Below are 18,020 nucleotides of genomic sequence, written 5' to 3' on the forward strand. Positions count from 1 at the left end.
GAAGGAGGTCTCTGCCCGAGAGAGACTTAAGGAAACAGCCTCCTGGGAGACTCCAAGCACAGGCTGGCACACAGGAAGGGGCAGCTGCGCATGGCCCTCTGGCAACGGTTCCCCAGGAGCGCGTGCCCACTGAGAGCTCCCAGGCGGCTCTGGGGGATGCCTGGGAGAGAGCGAGTCAGGTCCTTTCCTGGGTGAGTCTGGAAGCCTCCATGCAGGGCTGGCTCCGAAAGGAGAGCTCGCCCTTAGAGAAAAGGACATGGGGGTATGTGCTGGACTGTGGGTGAGTTGTCGCATCCCTAAAGACTGGGGTGGCTGCAGGGGATGCTCTCCGAGATTTGTTAAGAGTGCGCAGTCACGGCTTTCTCAGAATGCTTCTCCCACGAGAGGCAGGGAAGTACTGTCGGGATGGATTCCTGTCGTGAGGACTGCCACCTCACTGCTCTGTTGACGGTGAGTTTAGGGTTTACCCCTGGGAGACACTCACAAATGATGTCTCCGCCATTCCAGCCGTGCAGACACACCAGGTCTCTGGCTTCTCTGCACACAGAAAGGTGAGTCTCGAAGTACGCCCCTCGGTTTCCATCCATACGCGCATGGTATTACTCATGCACACGTGCGGAGACTCGCCTCTGTCCTCAGTGATGACCGCGACACGTTCTCTCCGTGATACGTCTCTGTCCGGTGCCTTCAAAAGATGGTCCAATCGGAACCGGGGCTTCCGAGTGGGGGCAGTTACACTCACGGCAGTGAGGTTCGCTCAGAAGATTATGGCTGCTGTTTGGGGGATCCCAAAGGATCCTCCCGACAGACATTTTTTTCATAGAGACAGGACCATCGAGCCGGGGTTGGTGGGGGGTTGGGTGGTGGCATGCTTATTAGGAAGAAGTTTTAGGAAAATTGAAAAAGGCTAGGAAAGTTACACGGCAGAACTGGTGTCGGTATGGGGGGGTGTTGGTGCTGTTAATTTTTTCCATCACCACAATGCATTGTTCATTCTTAGAGGGCACGCTCACATGTCCTTGGGAAACCATACTCCATCTGCCTTCTAGCCCTGCTCCTGCTCCTGCACACTTACGTGTTCTTCCCCAAACTCCAAGAACAATGCAAAGGAGCACACTTTGACATGGTGCCCATGAAGAGCGCGGATTCTGCAGGTGTGGCAGTTACATGATTGCTGTCAACTTGAGCGAAGGGGTGGCATCTAGTCTGTCAACCAGGTCATAACCCATGGTGCCTCTGTGTGGACATGGCTTTCTCTGGAGGATTCTGGGAAATCCTGACTTTCTCCCTTTTCGGGGGGGGGGGGGGGGCTGGGAGGGGGAATACACTCTCCCTATGATAAATTCTTGTTGACAAGCCACATGGAGCTATGCTGATGGAGCCAGAGTCCTGAACTGGAGAAGCCATATGGAGACCCACGTCAGCACTGAGATGCTTCCATCACCACTGGATCCACAAGACTTTCCACCCAAGGCCTATGATAGTCTTGCATTTGGCATCATTGCACGTGTTGTGTGACTCTGAAGAGGAATTTATAGATTGGTACCAGACACATGTTCTAATTTCTGACTTGGGCTGGAATGTTTTCATAATATACAATTGCTCTGTTATTTAAAGCTCTTTCTTATACACATATGAATGTCTATGAATTTGTTTCTCCCGTCACCCAGAATAACATAGCAGGGACGTGTGCAAGTGATGGAAACGCTGCTTTCTGAAGCATACAGACCTAGATAAGGAAGTATTGAGAAGAAAAACTTCACATTTTGATATTTTTGTTTAATAAAATTTTCTATGAATTTATTTATAGCAATGCTTTTATACTTACTCTCATACACCTATGGACCCTTCTCCCGCTCTGCTGGGAATGTTGTCAAGGATTTCATTTACGTACGTCCACAATCAATACTCATAAAGAAGAAGTCAAAAAATCAAATAATATATAGCATTGGACAAATTTGCTACAGACGTCTTCTTCAAAGTGTTAGAAAGCAAAGATGTCACTTTGAGGCCTAAGGTCCACGAACGCTGCATACTGAATGAAAGACCAAAGAAGATTGAACTATGGTGTTGGTGAAGAACACTGAATATGCCATAGATTGAACAAATCTGTCTTGGAAGAAGTACAGTGAGAATGTTCCTTAGGAGAAAGGATAGTGAGATATGTCTCATGGGCTTTGGACATTGTACCAAAAGGAACCGAGAAAAGGCCTTCATGCTTTGTGACTCAAAAGAAAACAGGTAAAAGCCTCACTGCCGCCGAGTGGATGCCAATGCATGGTGGCCCTATAGGACAGGGTAGAACGGCCCCTCTGAGTTTCCAAGACTGTGACTCTTTATACAGGAGTGGAAAGTCCCATATGACTCCTGCAGAGCGCCTGGTGGTTTTGAACTGCTGACTTTGCAGTTAGCAGCCTAACTATACCACCAGTGCTCCTTATGCTTTGTAAAGATCAGCAAAAAAATAAGAAGACACACAGCTGGTATAAACGTTACAATGGCTACAATGACTCAAATATAATATGGTTGTTAAGAGGACGGTGCAGAGCTAGGCAGTGTTTCATTCTGTTGTGCAGGGGACCACTCTGTATCAAGATTGACTCAAGGGAACCTAATAAAAAAAATACCCCTCAGAAGGAGCCGTGGTGGTGAAAGTGCTCAGCTGCTAGCCAGAAGGTCAGTGATTCCAACTCCCCAGCTCTCTGCAAGGGAGGATGGGGCAGTCTGTTTCTGTAAAATGACTGACAGTCTGAAACACCCTGTGGGGCACTTCTACTCTGCCCTGTGGGGTTGCTCTGAACTGCAAGAGAGCAGACCACTGACGGTGGGTTTGCTTTATACTCCTTATGCCGCCAGCTCTTATGATTCCTGCAAATGTGATAGAGCACCTGTGGAAGCACTGCAAAAAAATATTTAGAAAATGTCTTTCATTCCGCCCCCCTAACTGAACATGTTTATGAAATCAGGTAACACTGACAACAGAAATGCCTCCACACAAGACAAAACTCCTTCTCCTTTCTCTTCCACAGCTGATCACAGAGCTCTGCTACACGGATGGGAGAGCAGAAGTAGAGGAGGAAGGAAAATGCCCACTGGGTGAAATCCCCTTTATTCATTGTATTGCCTTGATTCTAATGCCAAACAGATATTTATGTATGTATGTATTTTTTTATTTGTCCCTACAGTGTTTCAACATCTTCCAAGTCTAAATTGATTAAAAGTAAGCGTGTACCTTAATTGATTAAGGTAGCAGATAGACATTGGGCCTCTTCTCAAGTACTCCCTCAATGTAAGAACACTTTGTTCTACTAATTCGGACTCTGTGGTGCTCACCTTCCCTGACATGATCACTGAAGACAAAGTGACAAAGTGGGTGCAAACGCAAATGTGGTGAAGAAAGCTGATGGTACCCAGCTACCAAAACATATAGCGCCTGGGTTCTTAAAGGCTTCAGGATAAGCAAGCGCCCATCTAGCTGAGAAAGCAACAAAGCCCACATGGAAGAAGCACACCAGCCTGTGTGATCATGAGGTGTCTTTAGTATCAGGTATCAGGCATCAATGATGCTGAACAAAAATTCATATCATTGTGAATGAGGGGAGTGCACAGTGAAGACCCAAAGCCCATCTGTAGGCAGCTGGACATCCCCTTACAGAAGGGTCGAGGGGAGGAGAAGAGCCAGTCAGGGAGCAGTATAGCACCAATGAAACATACAACTTTCCTCTAGTTCTTTAATGCTCCCCTACCTGACTTCTATCATTACTCCAATTCTACCTTATCAATCTGGCTGGACCAGAGCATGCACACTGGTACAGATAATAGCTGGAAACACAGGGAGGGAGTCCAGGACAGAAAAACCCCTCAGGACCAATATTGGAAGTAGCCATACCAGAAGGGTAAGGGGAAGGTGGGGGAGAAAGGGGGACCCAATCACAATGATCTACATATAACCCCTTTCCAGGGGGGTGGACAACAGAAAGGTGGGTGAAGGGAGATATCAGTCAGTGTTTAAGACATGAAAAAATAATAATATTTTATAACTTATCAAAGGTCCATGAGGGAGGGAGGGTGGAGGAAGGAGGGGCATGAATAAGAAGTTGATACCAAAGGCTCAAGTGGAAAGAAAATGTTTTGAGAATGATGATGGCAACAATTGTACCAATGTGCTTGGCACAATGGATGGATGGACGGACTGTGATAAGAGTTGTAGGAGGCCCCAGTAAAATGATTTTTTAAGTGAGCATGCTTCCAGCTGAGACAGCTGATTCTTCGCCATCCTTCTAAGTTACCCCTGATTGCCATTCCTGTTCATTAAAATTCAGATTGTTTTCTCCACCCTTTAATGTTCTGAAATATAGCTAAATTTTTTATCAGAATATGACTAGTGATACACACCAAGAAAACCTCTCATATTATGGCTAGGCGTGGCTTTTGATGAAGCCAAAGAAAAAGAAGGAAAAAGAACCACAGTCTAAAAAGCCCAACGGGTTCTTAGGGGCTGTGGGGAATTAGCCAACCAGCTGCCATCGAGTCAATTCTGCCTCATAGTGAGCCTACGGAACAGAGTAGAACTGCTCCTTGGGGTTTCTGAGCCTGTGAATCTTTGCAAGATGGAGTAGCCTGCTCTTCCTCCTGCTGGACAGCTGGTGCAGTTGAATTACTGACCTTGTAGCTCTCAGGCTCACACATGACCGATGATGACACCAGGTTAACTATTGAACCTCCTTGTACCACGCACAGCATCCCACTCTCATTTCTTATTCTGAAATTGGTGCGTCCTCGGTGAACTTGATCGGAATATTACATTTTCTGGAATACCTGTTTCTTAATAAAGATATTTGGAAATCCATAGAGAAAGAGCTCACAGGAGAAACTTCATAGGAACTGCATTTCCAACTGCTTTTAAATTGGTTTCAAGATCAGCCATTTGGGGGTAATTTCGGAACAACCTACAAACGGTTAGCTAGTCCTTATGCCACTTTTCTAGAGTTTACTCATACTCCATGCTGTTACCGTCGAAGGTCTAAAGCGTTTAAATAGAATGCACTCTCTCCTACATGTTGACTTCATTGCAAAAGCTTTGAAATCTGGAGCAACCAAATCAGATGGAAATGTAGAGATTTCACTTCAAAGTGAGCATCTCTGTCTTAGATGCAAACTGGTATCTTGAAACGTGCCCGTGAAGGTCTCTCATTGCTAGAGATTTGAGTATATCATCTTCCCACTGCTTGATATTATCCTGCATCTTCAATTGTCCTCCATGGAGCTTGACCTCATAATCCCACTTCCAGGTGTTTCATTGTCTACTCTTTCCCAGTCTTAGCTCAATTCCGTGTCTTCTTCCAACCTATTTTCCACACAGCGCCAAGCTGGTCTTTCTCAATGACTATGACTATCTGCTTAAGTCTGGCTCCTGTTTATGTCCTTCCAAGGGCTTTTCAAACCAAACTCAAAGCCATCGGGTCAATTCTGACAGAGACTGACTGCATAAAACAAAGCAGGGCTGTGAATTGTTACAGGAGTAGAAAGTCTCGTGGTTCCCCGAGGAGTGACTACTGCTTTTGAAGTGACCTTGCAGTTAGCAGCCCAGTGAGTATTCTCCACGCACCAGGACTCCAAGGGCCCTACCTCTCCTGTAATCAACCTCTAACCCTCCTAGCGGGGCCTTCATGCTGCTCATGATCCGGCCTGGCCTGCCTCTCCCAGGTTCCTTCTAATCTGCTCAGCTTCCACCCCCTGGCTCTTTGGAGATCTTCGCATGGAGATCTTCCTCCATATTGGCTCCCTTAATCGGATCCCTTTAGAACTCAAAAGAGATTGACTCAAAACACATGCTATGCTAATATTGCATCAGTTATAGAACAAAAATATTATATATTCTAAAGTGGGGATATAATCAAAGGTACTCAACACTCCCTGCCATAGAATCTTTTCCAACTCATGGTGACGCTGTAGCAGAGGGTCGAACGGCCCCTGTGGGTTTCCAAGATGTTCACGCTTTAAGGGGGGAGCCAGGCTCCTGGTTCTCTCTCACAACAGTCAGTGGTTTGGAATTGCTGAGCTTGCGGTTACAGCCCATCATGTAAGCATTACTCCACCAGGGCTCAGAGCAGGGGCACAGGAGAGGGACACAGTTCAACCCATGACAGAATTCAACCTAAGAAATTAGGAAAAGCACAGATGAGATAACCCCAAAGAAAGTAGAAATTCATGAACTGAAATACTGAGATAGCAAAAAGTTCCAGAAGAGATACTTTCAAAGAATTAATTTGACAAGATTGATTGAAAGAAATATGGATGTGTTTAATATATTTATATGTACATATATATCCACAATGGAAATACCACCGGAATCTTTATAAAGTCATTAGCAAATACTATGAAACAGAGACAAAACAGACCGTTTTTAAAAACGTATCATTTATGTGACTCCAGGGGACTAAAACCTGTGGATGCATAGGTCTTGTATCACTACTGAAGGCGGGGAAAGAAACAGCTGTTGTCTGGTACGGTTAGGGACCCAGTCACTTTCCCTCTTTAGGAAAGGAATGCCACCTTATGCTCCCAGGCTTCCCTTGGGTTGAACAGGTTCCAAGGCTCCCTCCCCGCTGAGGACACTGAACTTCAGGCACACAAAGAAAGTGGCTCATAGGCTGCAGACATCGAAAGAAGGCTCAGCACTCCAACAATGCATATACCAAAAGCTCTATCTTCTCAATGATGGAATGAATGGATGGAAATGTTGACTCTCCTCATTAACAGGAAGTTGGGGAAAACATGATTTTTGTTTTTAGGAGGCTCATCTCTGAACCTTAGAAAAGACAGGCTGGCAGGACAAGGACTGTCCCAGCGGTGCAGTGTGGAAGCCCTACCGCACAGCGTGGGACCCTGCGGAGTCCAGGGCGCACAAGGCTGCATGTCGCAGGACGCAGATGGAGCAGTGGGGATGGCCTGCGCACACCAGAGGTGGTGGTCCCAGGGATGGCATTTGAAAGCAGGCACCGCACTGCTTTCCCAGGGAAATGACCAGTGGCTTTCCCACCCACGGGCCCTGGGGCGGAGTTGCTGCTCCGGACGGCGCCCCGCGAGCCTCAGCCACAGCTCCGCCCAAGGCCTGGCAGTGTCCCCAGATCCGCCCCTCCCTGCCGGCCCACCTCCTCGGCGTCCTGGCCCAGCGGGACGCCCAGGCTCCGGAGGCCCTGCTGCAGCTCGCCGATGTCCACCACGCCGTCGCGGTTGCGGTCCAGCTGCTGGAAGAGGCTCTGGTAGCGCGCGGGCGGCTGCTCGTCCTGGCAGGCCGCCGAGGGCAGCACGAATGCCCGCAGCCAGCGCAGCATGGTCCCGCCGCGAGAGACAGGGACAGAGACAGAGAGAGAGAGAGAGAGAGAGAGAGAGAAAGGGAGAGGAGCTCGCAGGCCCGCGGGGTCCTGGTCACCGGGAGGACTCGCACGACGGCTCCAACCAGCCTGGGAGGGGCCGCGGCGGCGGAATGGCGTTTGGGGCGTCGTCCGGGGCGCTGCTACTGGGGACCTCACCCGCCCCGCTGCCGCTGCCAGGGAGGAACTGGCCCAGGGATCGGGCGGCGCCCTCAGAGGGGCGGGAGAGGGGGGGGGCTGGTGGCGGGGCCGGGCTCTCCCTCTCCCCCCGCCCCCCAGCGCTCCAGGAAGCACACGGTGAGGGCCCTTTGATAGAACTAGAGCCTGAAATCAGAAACTAAATCTGAGCCCTAACCTTGCTGACTCAGTGTTTGCAAAGGCTCAAAACAGTGGTTAAAAAAAAACTTGTGTGATCATGAGGCATGGACTGGAATAGGTATCAGAAGTTCAAACCCATCAAATTGAAGTGAAGAAACATAGACTAAGTGGAGACCCCAAACCCACCTGTGAGTATTGGACAGTCCCTCACGGAAGGAGTGGATGGGAGGGAAGCTATATCGCAGGTGCAGTGTGGCACTGATGAAACCCATAGCTATCTTTCAGTTCTTTAATATTTCTTCCCCTTAGGACTACGGTTCCAGTTTGACCTCATTAAGCTTGCTAGACCTATGAGTATTCATTTGTATAACGAAGATCATTCTGTGCATGAAGTCCAAGATAGATGAACCCCTCAGAAATTGTCGTGGGAGCAACACATCCTTGGGGGTACAAAGGAGGGAAATAAGTAACAGAATTGTAGGGGAACAGATGCAGTGGATGGTGTGAGATGCAGAAAATAATAATACTAACTTTATAAGTATGAGGAGCCCTGGGAGGTGGGGGGCGGGGTGGGATAAAGGGGAGCTGATATCAAAGAGTTCCAGAAAAAATGAAATGTTTTGAAAATGATGATGGCGGCAATTGTACAATTATACTTGATCTAATTGAATAATGGATTGTCATAATATCTGTAAGAGATCCCAGTTAAAGGATTTTTTAAAAATAAGAAAAAAGAAACTGGGTGAATTCAGGTCCAAAATGTCTGCAGCTGGTGGGGGAGAGTTGGAAACCCAGGGTTCCTACCTGGAGTGTGCTTTGAAGAATCAATCTTAGCAAACTGCCCATAGATGGTTTTCTTTGCTGAGAAATGGGGCCATGTGTGGCTTGTCTCACACAGTTTTCTGATGTTTTTCTGTGACTCTGCAAGACACTTCACTTCTCTGAGCCAGTTTTCCATTCACAAAAGTCGGGAGTTGGCTTATCAAACTGACTACCATCGAGCTGATTCTGACTCACAGTGGCTCTACGGACAGGCTGGAACTGGTCTGTGAGTGTCTGAGGCTCAGGCCAGCAGAGCAGCTGCTGGTTTCCAACTGAGAGTCTGAGGTTAGCATCCCGGTGCACAAGCACTGAGGCCCCACGGATCCTGAGTTGGCTTCTATTAGCAATGATCACTCCAGGAGTCAGAGATTCTGGGGCTGCACACTTTGGAGTGTAATTCGGCTTTAAGGCACAGAGGAGCTGCGTCTGTGAGCATCCATTAAAGAAATGAAAGGGCCTTCTGAGAAAAGATCAGCACCTGTCCCATCTAGGTGGACAGGGGTAAACAGAGGACAACTTCATTATTATCTTATTAAAAACAAAACAAAAAACCGTAATTGGCATGCTCTGTCTTAGACAAATCAAATGAAGGGCCTGACATGGCTTCAGAAAAGTATCAAGCTGGGTCTAGTCCCGAGGCATGGTGTTTACAACTCAGGTAGGACCCAACTTTGATCAGCACAAGGAGAGCTAATGACAGGGACATCAGACTAACCTTGATGTTTCAGCTGGATACACTTGAAGACATGGCTTTGACTCAGAGACCAGAAGAACATGACTATCTGAGTCAGCCTACACAATGTCTGCTTCACTTGGGGTGTGTAAGGTCTTAGTCTTCTAACTTGCCCATTAAAGGAGATGTCAGTGATGGTGATCATCTCTATAATCCAGCTACTTACCAGAAACTCCCATGCATTCCTGTACAGTTGTTGGCTAGTTTCTCTCAGGACGCTCTGAGTCACCAAAGACCACTTGCTCCCGCAGAAGGCAGGCACTCTGACTCTGAATCTACCTCCCTTCACCATGTTGTGTGTAAGAAAGAGGGGTTTGCTGTTGTAAAGATCTACAACCTTTGGGGAGGTTCTACTCTGGCTTACAGGGTTGTTATCAGTTACAACCTACTCAATGGTAGTGGGCTTTATTTTTTGTCCTGTAACATTTTATATGTTTATGACATTTTCAAATCTAGAGTTCATTACTAGAATCATCTTGAAACCAATTTGCCTGCTTTCATTACACTCAAATTCTAGTTTTATTAAAAATTATTGCCTTCTTTTGGGATAGATTTCAAATTTCATTAAAATGTGTATGAATCCTCTCTATTGGAAATCATACTAGACTCGCTTCTTTTACTTTCTTTTTTGCAGAAACCAGAAAATGTGTCAACATCTTTACTGAGAACATGTTTGCCCCAAAATGTGCAGGGGAATGTTCATAGCAGATCTGTATAGCTTCATTTGTCATCACCAAACACAAGAAAACAGATGTTCTTTAATGGGTGAACCTATAAATCCGGTTATATTCATAAAGTGAACACTACCCATCCATAAAGAGAAATAGACTACTAACACAGGCAACAATGCGTGTGAAAAAAAACATGCTTCAAAAAGCTATCTTGTTTGGCTCTATTTATATGCCCTTCTAGAAAATACAAACGCAGCAGTGACTATCGTGGGTAGGGGACTGAGGGAGGGACTACAGAGCTTTTGGAGGCATGAAACTGGTCTGTCTTTTGATCATGGTGTTGCCTACAAATGAGTAAATGGAATTTGAATTGTTTCTAGCTCAAAAGAGCACGGAGAAGGTCAAAGTCATTTGTGACAGCCCTCAAACTCTAAGCCAATGGTTCATAACCTTCCTAATGCAGTGAACCTTTAATACAGTTCCTCATGTTGTGGGAAACCCCAACCATAACATTATTTTTGTTGTAATTTCAAAACTGTAATTTTGCTACTGTTATGAATCAGGTGATCATTCAATCCCCAAAGGGGTCGAGACCCACAGGTTGAGAACCACTGATCTAAGCCTTGCTCCTGAAATTGTGGTCCATCGACAAGCTGTGTCAGCATCACTGTGAGCTTATCAGAAATGCAGAATCCCAGGCCCACTCGCTAATAAAGAACCTGAACTTAGGCAAGAGCTCAAGAGTAGTTCATTTGTATACTGACTCGGAATCACTGTTGCCCAGAGCAGAGCAGATTTTGTACACCTCTGTTTTCCAACTCTTTTGCAGGGGTCAACAAACCTTTAAGAGGGAAGAACCAATCCTGTTTCTCATAACAACTTAAAAATCATTTGAGAGCTTTAAATATATATTTTACAAATGAAATCACGATGATCTGAATAATATCCTTTCAATGAAACTTTGTATGTACATAAGACTTGCCAGCTGCCGTTTTCAGATGCCTGATCTGTAAGGTAAGTCAGACAGTAAGAGGGAGCACGTAGACACTTGATATGAACTCTTATTGACATGATTAGGTTCCAAAAACCAGTCCACGTGGGAACGCTGCAGTGTGTGAGAATGGAGAATGACCACATCAGATCACCACATGAAGGTAACTTCATAGCTGCCAAATTACACCATTCCATACCTGCCCACGCACTGAGAATCATGGCGCTGTGAGATGCAACAACAGAGAAATGGTGGCAGCAGAACCAGGAAACCCGACAGGAGACAGCGCTCTGAGCAAAAGCAGCCTGCCTTCAGAGGAGGCTGCTGGCTGGGTGGGCTGCCTCCTGGCACTTGCTGGGGCGATACTCAGCCATCCACCAAGTTAGAACTGAGCATCTACGGGCAGAGGGCTTACTGCTACAGTGATGCGTCTGGGTATCTGTGGAAAGAACTGAAAGAGCTTTGGGAAGTTCCCTAAGCAGGAGAGAGGCCAAGGGATCCTGGGCGAACAGAGCACAGGCAGCAAGAGGGGTACCCGTGCAGGCACTGCTGGCCAGAGACCATCCTGCTCCAAGAACTCACCCCGAGTCTGGTCTCATCATGATTACCACCTGTACTTCCCTGACAATCCACAATCCTGAGTCATGGCATGAGCTCTGTGTGGCCATTGCAATGAATCCTCAAGCCCTGAAGCAGGGAACCCTGCTGCTGTGGTAGACTTAGTATCAGAATGAGCTCTCAGGTTACAGCTGGAGGCCCCTCTGACCTCCACCCCAGCCTTAGGCTGCTGGTCTGAACCTTCTTCGCCCTCTGAGGTGAGAAGAGGTCAGACACCACCACTTCATTTGACAGAAGGAATTGCCAAACTATGCAAACTTTCCATTTGGCTTAAAGAAGAGAACCAGACTCAATGATTGGGTAAAACATCAATTTTAAATGCACTGATTTTTCTTTTAGTGTATAAAACATTTCAAGCTCAGTTTTCTAAAAAAGGATTTATATACAAAATGGTTAGCATAAACTGTGACAACTGACCAAAGATTTTATAATGTTACTTTGTGGTATATCTAAATTCAATCAAAAAAATTTCAAGGTAGATTCAAAAGAGAATTGTAGGAATTCTGTGGATAAGAAGGATTTTAAGTTATTAAGAAACTTTATCAAAATAATTATTTAATATATAGATTTTGTAATATATAAAACAAAGGGAAATATTTATCAACTCTGTCACCTTTCCTTTTATGGAAAGATAAATATTTCTTTATAATCTAGGTTTTATAATACAATTAGGTGATTGTGGTAAGGACACAATGCAATATTTCACTTCTATGTTAATCCCACAAAGGGTTTCATTTTTTCATGAGCCACACAGCTAATGCCCACTGCAGGAAGCACTTTTATGATATTTGGGGTAATACCCCTGAAAAATCCCCTTTTTCCTTCTTTGTGATATATTTCTTGAATGAGATGAATCAGAGAAGATATTGGTCCTCCTTTCACATGGGCTATATAATGAGAGAAAAAGTGGTAGAATTCAATATATAATGCATATACATTAAGGCAGACAGTCCAATGATAAAAATGAATTTATAGGTCTAAATAATTTCAGAATCTCTACATACACACCTATATGATAGTACTGTGTTTTCTAATAGAGCAGGCATTGGACGTCTATATCTATTTAATAGCCTTTTGGCTAGGATCAAGTCAATTGCAATTCAGAGAGACACTGGGGCAGAGCAGAGCTCCCTCATAGGGTGTTCTGGACTGAAGCGGGTCACCAGGTCTTTCTCAGCAAGAGCTACTGAGTGGGTTTGAACTGTCAGCCTTTGGGTTAGCAGCCAAGCACTTCACCATCATGCCAGCAGAGTTCCTGGAACTCTAATTACAAAGTTACACTACAAGTTCTGCTCCTCAGATGCTTTAGCAATATAGCAAGCTTTTGAGAGTCATGTGTAATTAGTGGCTAGTCATAAATTACAGAAAATACTAAAACATATTCCATAAAGGATCTCAAAGGGGCTTTTGGAACCATGAAAGACATCATTTGATAGAAATATGGTTGGGTGACTGGGTGGATAGAAAAATTCATCATCTGAATTACAATAAATACTCAATTTTAATAACTAATGAAAAAAGAATGGAAGAATGTATAAGAAAATTACTTACCACATGATTCCTTAAATATTTCACTCAGGAAGATAATAATAAAACTATGTGGGCTTTTTCTCTCAAAAAGGGATAAAGAGATTTTCTTAGGATCCAAGTAGCTACTGTTTCACCCAGAAATCAATAAAGCAGAAACCCTGTCTGTACTGATTCATAGCTCCTTTCTACATGGATCAGAAGATCAATACTGGATTCACTTTCGCAAATGTACTGAGTGATTCCTGCAGCACAGGACAGCAGAAGCAGGGGATTCCCTGTCCGTGTGACATCACGGTGCAGCCAGCAGGACTGTGTCTGCTCTTCTCCATCTCCCTGCCATCGAGCTGATTCCACGTCCCAGTAACCCTACAGGACAGAGTGGAGCTGCTCCTGCGGGTTTCCGAGGCTGTAACCTTGATGAGGGCAGGAAGCCTCTCCTTTCTCTCTGGGAGCAGTTGGTGAGTTCAAACCACTGACCGTGCAGTTAGCAGCCCAACATGGAACATGGTTGTTCCCTGTGGTCCTTCGGCATTGCAATCCGTTTACAGAGCTCAGCAGTAACGGGAGGGCACAGGAAGGTCCTAACCACTATGTGGGCGAGTCATAAACTCTGTACACCAGAAAAGACTCGTCAATAAAACACGAATTCCAGATTCACATTTTATAAGTCAAAGATTTTGATCTAGTGATCATTTCTACCATCTTTGTTTTTCATCATTTATTTTAATTCATTGAAAATATACTTCTATAGCTTACTTATCATTACTTCATTGAACAGAAAACAACTTACCTTGAGCCTGCAATCGAGTTCTAAGTAGGTTCAGAGGAAAGCTGGCTAACTGACCGCAAGTGCTGGACAATGTACAACACCCCAGCAAAATCATTACCCCGGGGTTTACAGAGTTCTTGGCATAATGTTCGAGACAATAATTCTTCAAAAGCTGTCAGAGAAGAGAGTAGTGGACACCTTTTAACTACTATGTGAGCCTTTGTTCACTCCCTTTCAAATTCTTGAGCAATTTCTTTATGAAGGAAACAGTATTTCCACAAATGTTTTTGGGTTTAATCCCTATAGAAACGTGATGAGTCAGTACATTTGTTCTACTCGACACATTTCATAAATGAGAAAATAAATCAGAAAGACTTAATATCAGGACCAGTCATAATGTTTACTAATGGTTGACAAACTTTTCACTTAATCTCGATTACTTGATTTCAATTGTTCTTGCCAAAATCTTTACAAAGCTTCATTTCCACTCCTGGTTACACACAAAGGGAGGTGCCTGCTGTCCTATCAGGGAAAGGATGCACAGATATTTTCAAAAAGTTTATCTCTGCATATCGTGCTTGTCTTTGTGCGTGTGTCTTGAGAGTGTTTTGTTTATGTTGTTTGATTTGGCTTGGTTTGTGTGTAATGATCATCAAAGGTCTGAGTAAAATTCTGAAGAACAGAATGCTGTGGAGAGGGACGCCTGCACAGCCCATCCTAGGCTGAAGAAAGACTAGCATTTCCCATTGTTCCTTCCCTTGAATGACAAATGCTCCAGAGAAATTATTTTAGGAAGACTTGATTTTAAACACTTTATTTCAATCATGGAACAAGAGAGAGCTGTGTAATATCAGTCTAGTATGAAAACAAAATATTCAACTGGGGAAATGAAAGAATGGTAGAAGCCCAACATTAGCAATAGCAACTGCCTGATTTTAATAAATCATAGAAGCAAAAATAATGAGGGAAAGGAATGCATGCTATAATATATGGCTATAAAAATAATCATATTTCTATGGAAAATCCCAAAAGTTCCACAAGGGGAGTACTGCAAGCAATAGAGGAGTTTGGCAGAATGGCAAGATACAAGATCGACAAACAGAAATCCATCGGATTGTTATACACAGCGGATAAGACCACAGAAGAAGAGATCAAAAAGGTGGTACCCTTCACAATACCCAAATACAAATTGAAATATCTAGAGATATACCTGACTAAAAAAACAAAAGATCTATACGGGGAGAACTATAGAACACTATTACATGAAGCCAAGAGTGACCTCAACAAATGGAAGAATATTCCATGCTCGTGGATTGGAAGACTCAATATAGTTGTCAGTTCTGCCAAAAGCACCATATAATTTTAATGCCACCCCGATACAACTACCATTATCTTTCTTCAAAGAAATGGAAACACTGATTACCAACTTCATATGGAGAGGGAAAAAGCCCAGAGTTAGCAGACAACTCCTCAAGAAGAAGGACTCCATGGGAGGGCTTTCTTTACCTGACTTTGGAACATACTATACAGCCGCAGTTCTCAAAACCGCATGGTATTGGTACAATGACAGATATGCAGACCAAGAGAAAAGAACTGAAAACCCAGAAATAAAGGCATCAGCATACGGACAACTGATCCTTGATAATGGCCCCAAAAATATCAAATGGGAAGCAGATGCCCTCTTTAACAAATAAATGGTGCTGGAAAAATGGATATTTACCTGCAGAAAAATGAAGCAATACCCTTATCTCACTTCAATAAACTCAAGGTGGATCACAGACTTGAAGTTAAACCCCAAACTATTAGGGCCATCAACGAGGGAATTGGGACCAACTTGAGAACTTTGGCACAGGAATACACAGGCTATCAGAAATAGGAAAGGACACAAACACAGAGGAGGCACAAATTGACAAATGGGATATACTCAAGATAAAACACTTGTGTACATCTAAAGAATTCACCAAGAGAGTAATAAGAGAGTCCACGGACTGGGAAAACATCTTTAGCAATGACACATCAGACAAAGGCCTTATTACTAAAATCTACAATACTCTGCTAGCTTCCAAAAAGAAAAAAACTAATAGCCCATTTGAGAGGTGAGCAAAGGACATGAACAGAAGTTTCACAGGGGCAGAAATCTGAATGGCCAACAAACACATGAGAAAATGTTCCCGATCTTTAGCCATAAGAGAAATGCAAATGAAAACAACAATGAGGTACCACCTAACACCCTCAAAGGTAGCCCAATTCAAAAAATCAGAAAGTAACAAGTGTTGGAGGGGCTGTGGGGAGACAGGAACTCTCATCCACTGCTGGTAGACCTGTAAGTATGTACGACTACTAAGGAAATCAATCTAGGGATATCTAATACAGATGGAAATAGAGTTACCATATGACCCAGCAATCCTCCTACTGGGCATATACCCAGAAGAGGCAAGAAACAAACCAAGGCCAGACATCTGTGCTCCAATGTTCATTGTGGCACAGTTCACAATTGCAAGGAGCTGGAAGCAACCTAAATTTCCATCAACTGACTATTGGATTAAAAAACTGTGGTATATACATACAATGGAGTACTACGCATCACTAAAAAGCAGTGATGAACGTATGAGGCATATAGCGGCATGGGAAGAACTGGAGGAAATCATGCTAAGCGAAGTAAGTCAGGCACAAAAGGACAAGTACAACATGAGCCCGCTAAGGTAAGTATTAAAAAAAAATTTTAATGCAAAAGGGGCATAGGGAAAAAGCTACTTATACAAACATTCTTGGGGTGAGGACCATGCAGTATGGCAGAGACCAGATCAAATCCAGGGATGCACATGGTAGACAATGGGGAGGAGGTGGGGAAAGGAAAAAAAAAGGATGAATATAAGGAAGAAATGGGGAGTGGGGGCATGGGGCGCTAACCCACCCAAGGGAAGGGTGTTGTTTGTATCTCCACTGGGAAGGAGGGACCAGACTTCAACCCAGTGCCTCAAGGTGTGAATGCAACATCCTGGCGTGAAGTAGGGAACCAGTGGCGAGGTCTGGGAGGCTGGCCCCAGTACCAAATATTAAGTGGATGCCTGCCCCTCCCCCCAGAAGAGTTTGTTTCAAAGGACGACATTGATTCTGCAGCTCCAGGAGAGGGACATGTCTGATCTGAGCACACGGAAGCAGATGAAGGGGAAGGAGGAGAGAGTGGAGCACAGCCTGGCCAACCAGGATGTGAGGATGATGTTCCTGATTGGAGCAGCCAGTCCACAGAGAGGACAACATGGCTGGACCCACAATGAGACATGATGCCCCTCATTGAGCCATGGTACTACAGGGGACAGCACCGGAGACACAGTGTGGGAACTGCACCTGACCTGATCCCACCACACCGAGGCAAAGCACTGGGGGAGTGCAGTGGAACAGCAAGGGAATGGAGTGGCAAGGTCCCAGGGAATGCTGAAAGTGGACTCTGGGGCCAGGGCGTGGTGCCCCAACAGACTGGACTGGAGAACACTCCTAAAGGCCAACAAGCGATCCTTGAACTAACTACAAGCTTATCTTTCTTGGTGTCTTTTGTTTTGTTCTGTGTCAGTGGTTTGCTTTTGTTTTGTTGTATACTGTTGCTTTGCTTTCCTCTGTCTTGTTTCTGTGCATGTTATTATCTCCGCAGGTCTGTCTAAATAAGATAGGCTGGATGAATTATCTGGAGGAAAAACAACGGGACCAACAGTTCCGGGGGGACTTGGGATGGGGGAGGTGGGGGGTAAGGAAGTGGTTGTTAACAAACCCAGGGACAAGGGAACAACAAGGGATACAAATTGGTGGTGAGGTGGGCGTGGCAGGCCTGGTAGGGAATGATCAAAGGTAAGGTAATTAAGAGGTTTAGCTGTAACCCAGGTGGGGACGGAGCATGATAGTGGGGCAGGAGGAAAGTCAAGGTTAATAGAGGAAAGAGCTAGGAGCCAAAGGGCATTTATACAGGTCTAGACAAAGACGTGTACAAAGGCAAATATATATGTGAGGATGGGGAAATAGATCTATGTGTCTATATTTATAGGTTTAGTATTAAGGTGGTGGAAGGACCTTGAGACTCCACTCAAGCACTCCCTCAATGCATGAGTACTTTCCTCTATTAAATTGGCATTCTATGATGCTCACCCTCCTGACACAACCGCTGAAGCCAAAGCGGTTGAACAAGCAAATGTGGTGAAGA

General features: G+C 44.9%; 2 protein-coding genes across 4 annotated transcripts in view; both read right to left on the reverse strand.

Moving 5' to 3' along the window:
• Positions 1–7,572, reverse strand: part of LOC142457735 (mitochondrial adenyl nucleotide antiporter SLC25A24-like) — a 63,140-nt gene extending 55,568 nt beyond the window's left edge. For 2 of the 3 annotated variants that reach the window (XM_075558863.1, XM_075558852.1), the window contains exon 1: positions 7,155–7,571. In XM_075558863.1, coding sequence (XP_075414978.1) covers positions 7,155–7,337 — 183 coding nt within the window. In that variant the 5' untranslated portion in view covers positions 7,338–7,571. Of the gene's footprint in view, positions 1–7,154 lie in introns of all 3 variants that reach the window. The other variant, XM_075558859.1, reaches the window with a different exon arrangement.
• A 4,315-nt stretch (positions 7,573–11,887) lies between these two features.
• The window catches only part of LOC142436946 (mitochondrial adenyl nucleotide antiporter SLC25A24-like), a 67,724-nt gene continuing 61,591 nt past the window's right edge, over positions 11,888–18,020 (reverse strand). The window contains exons 9-10 of the mRNA XM_075540272.1: positions 13,850–14,000; positions 11,888–11,895 (exon numbers count right to left, since the gene is read on the reverse strand). Of these exons, the coding sequence (XP_075396387.1) occupies positions 11,888–11,895; positions 13,850–14,000 (159 nt within the window). The remainder of the gene's footprint in view (positions 11,896–13,849; positions 14,001–18,020) is intronic.

The sequence above is a fragment of the Tenrec ecaudatus genome, chromosome 1, assembly GCF_050624435.1.
Source record: "Tenrec ecaudatus isolate mTenEca1 chromosome 1, mTenEca1.hap1, whole genome shotgun sequence".
Lineage (NCBI taxonomy): Eukaryota > Metazoa > Chordata > Mammalia > Afrosoricida > Tenrecidae > Tenrec > Tenrec ecaudatus.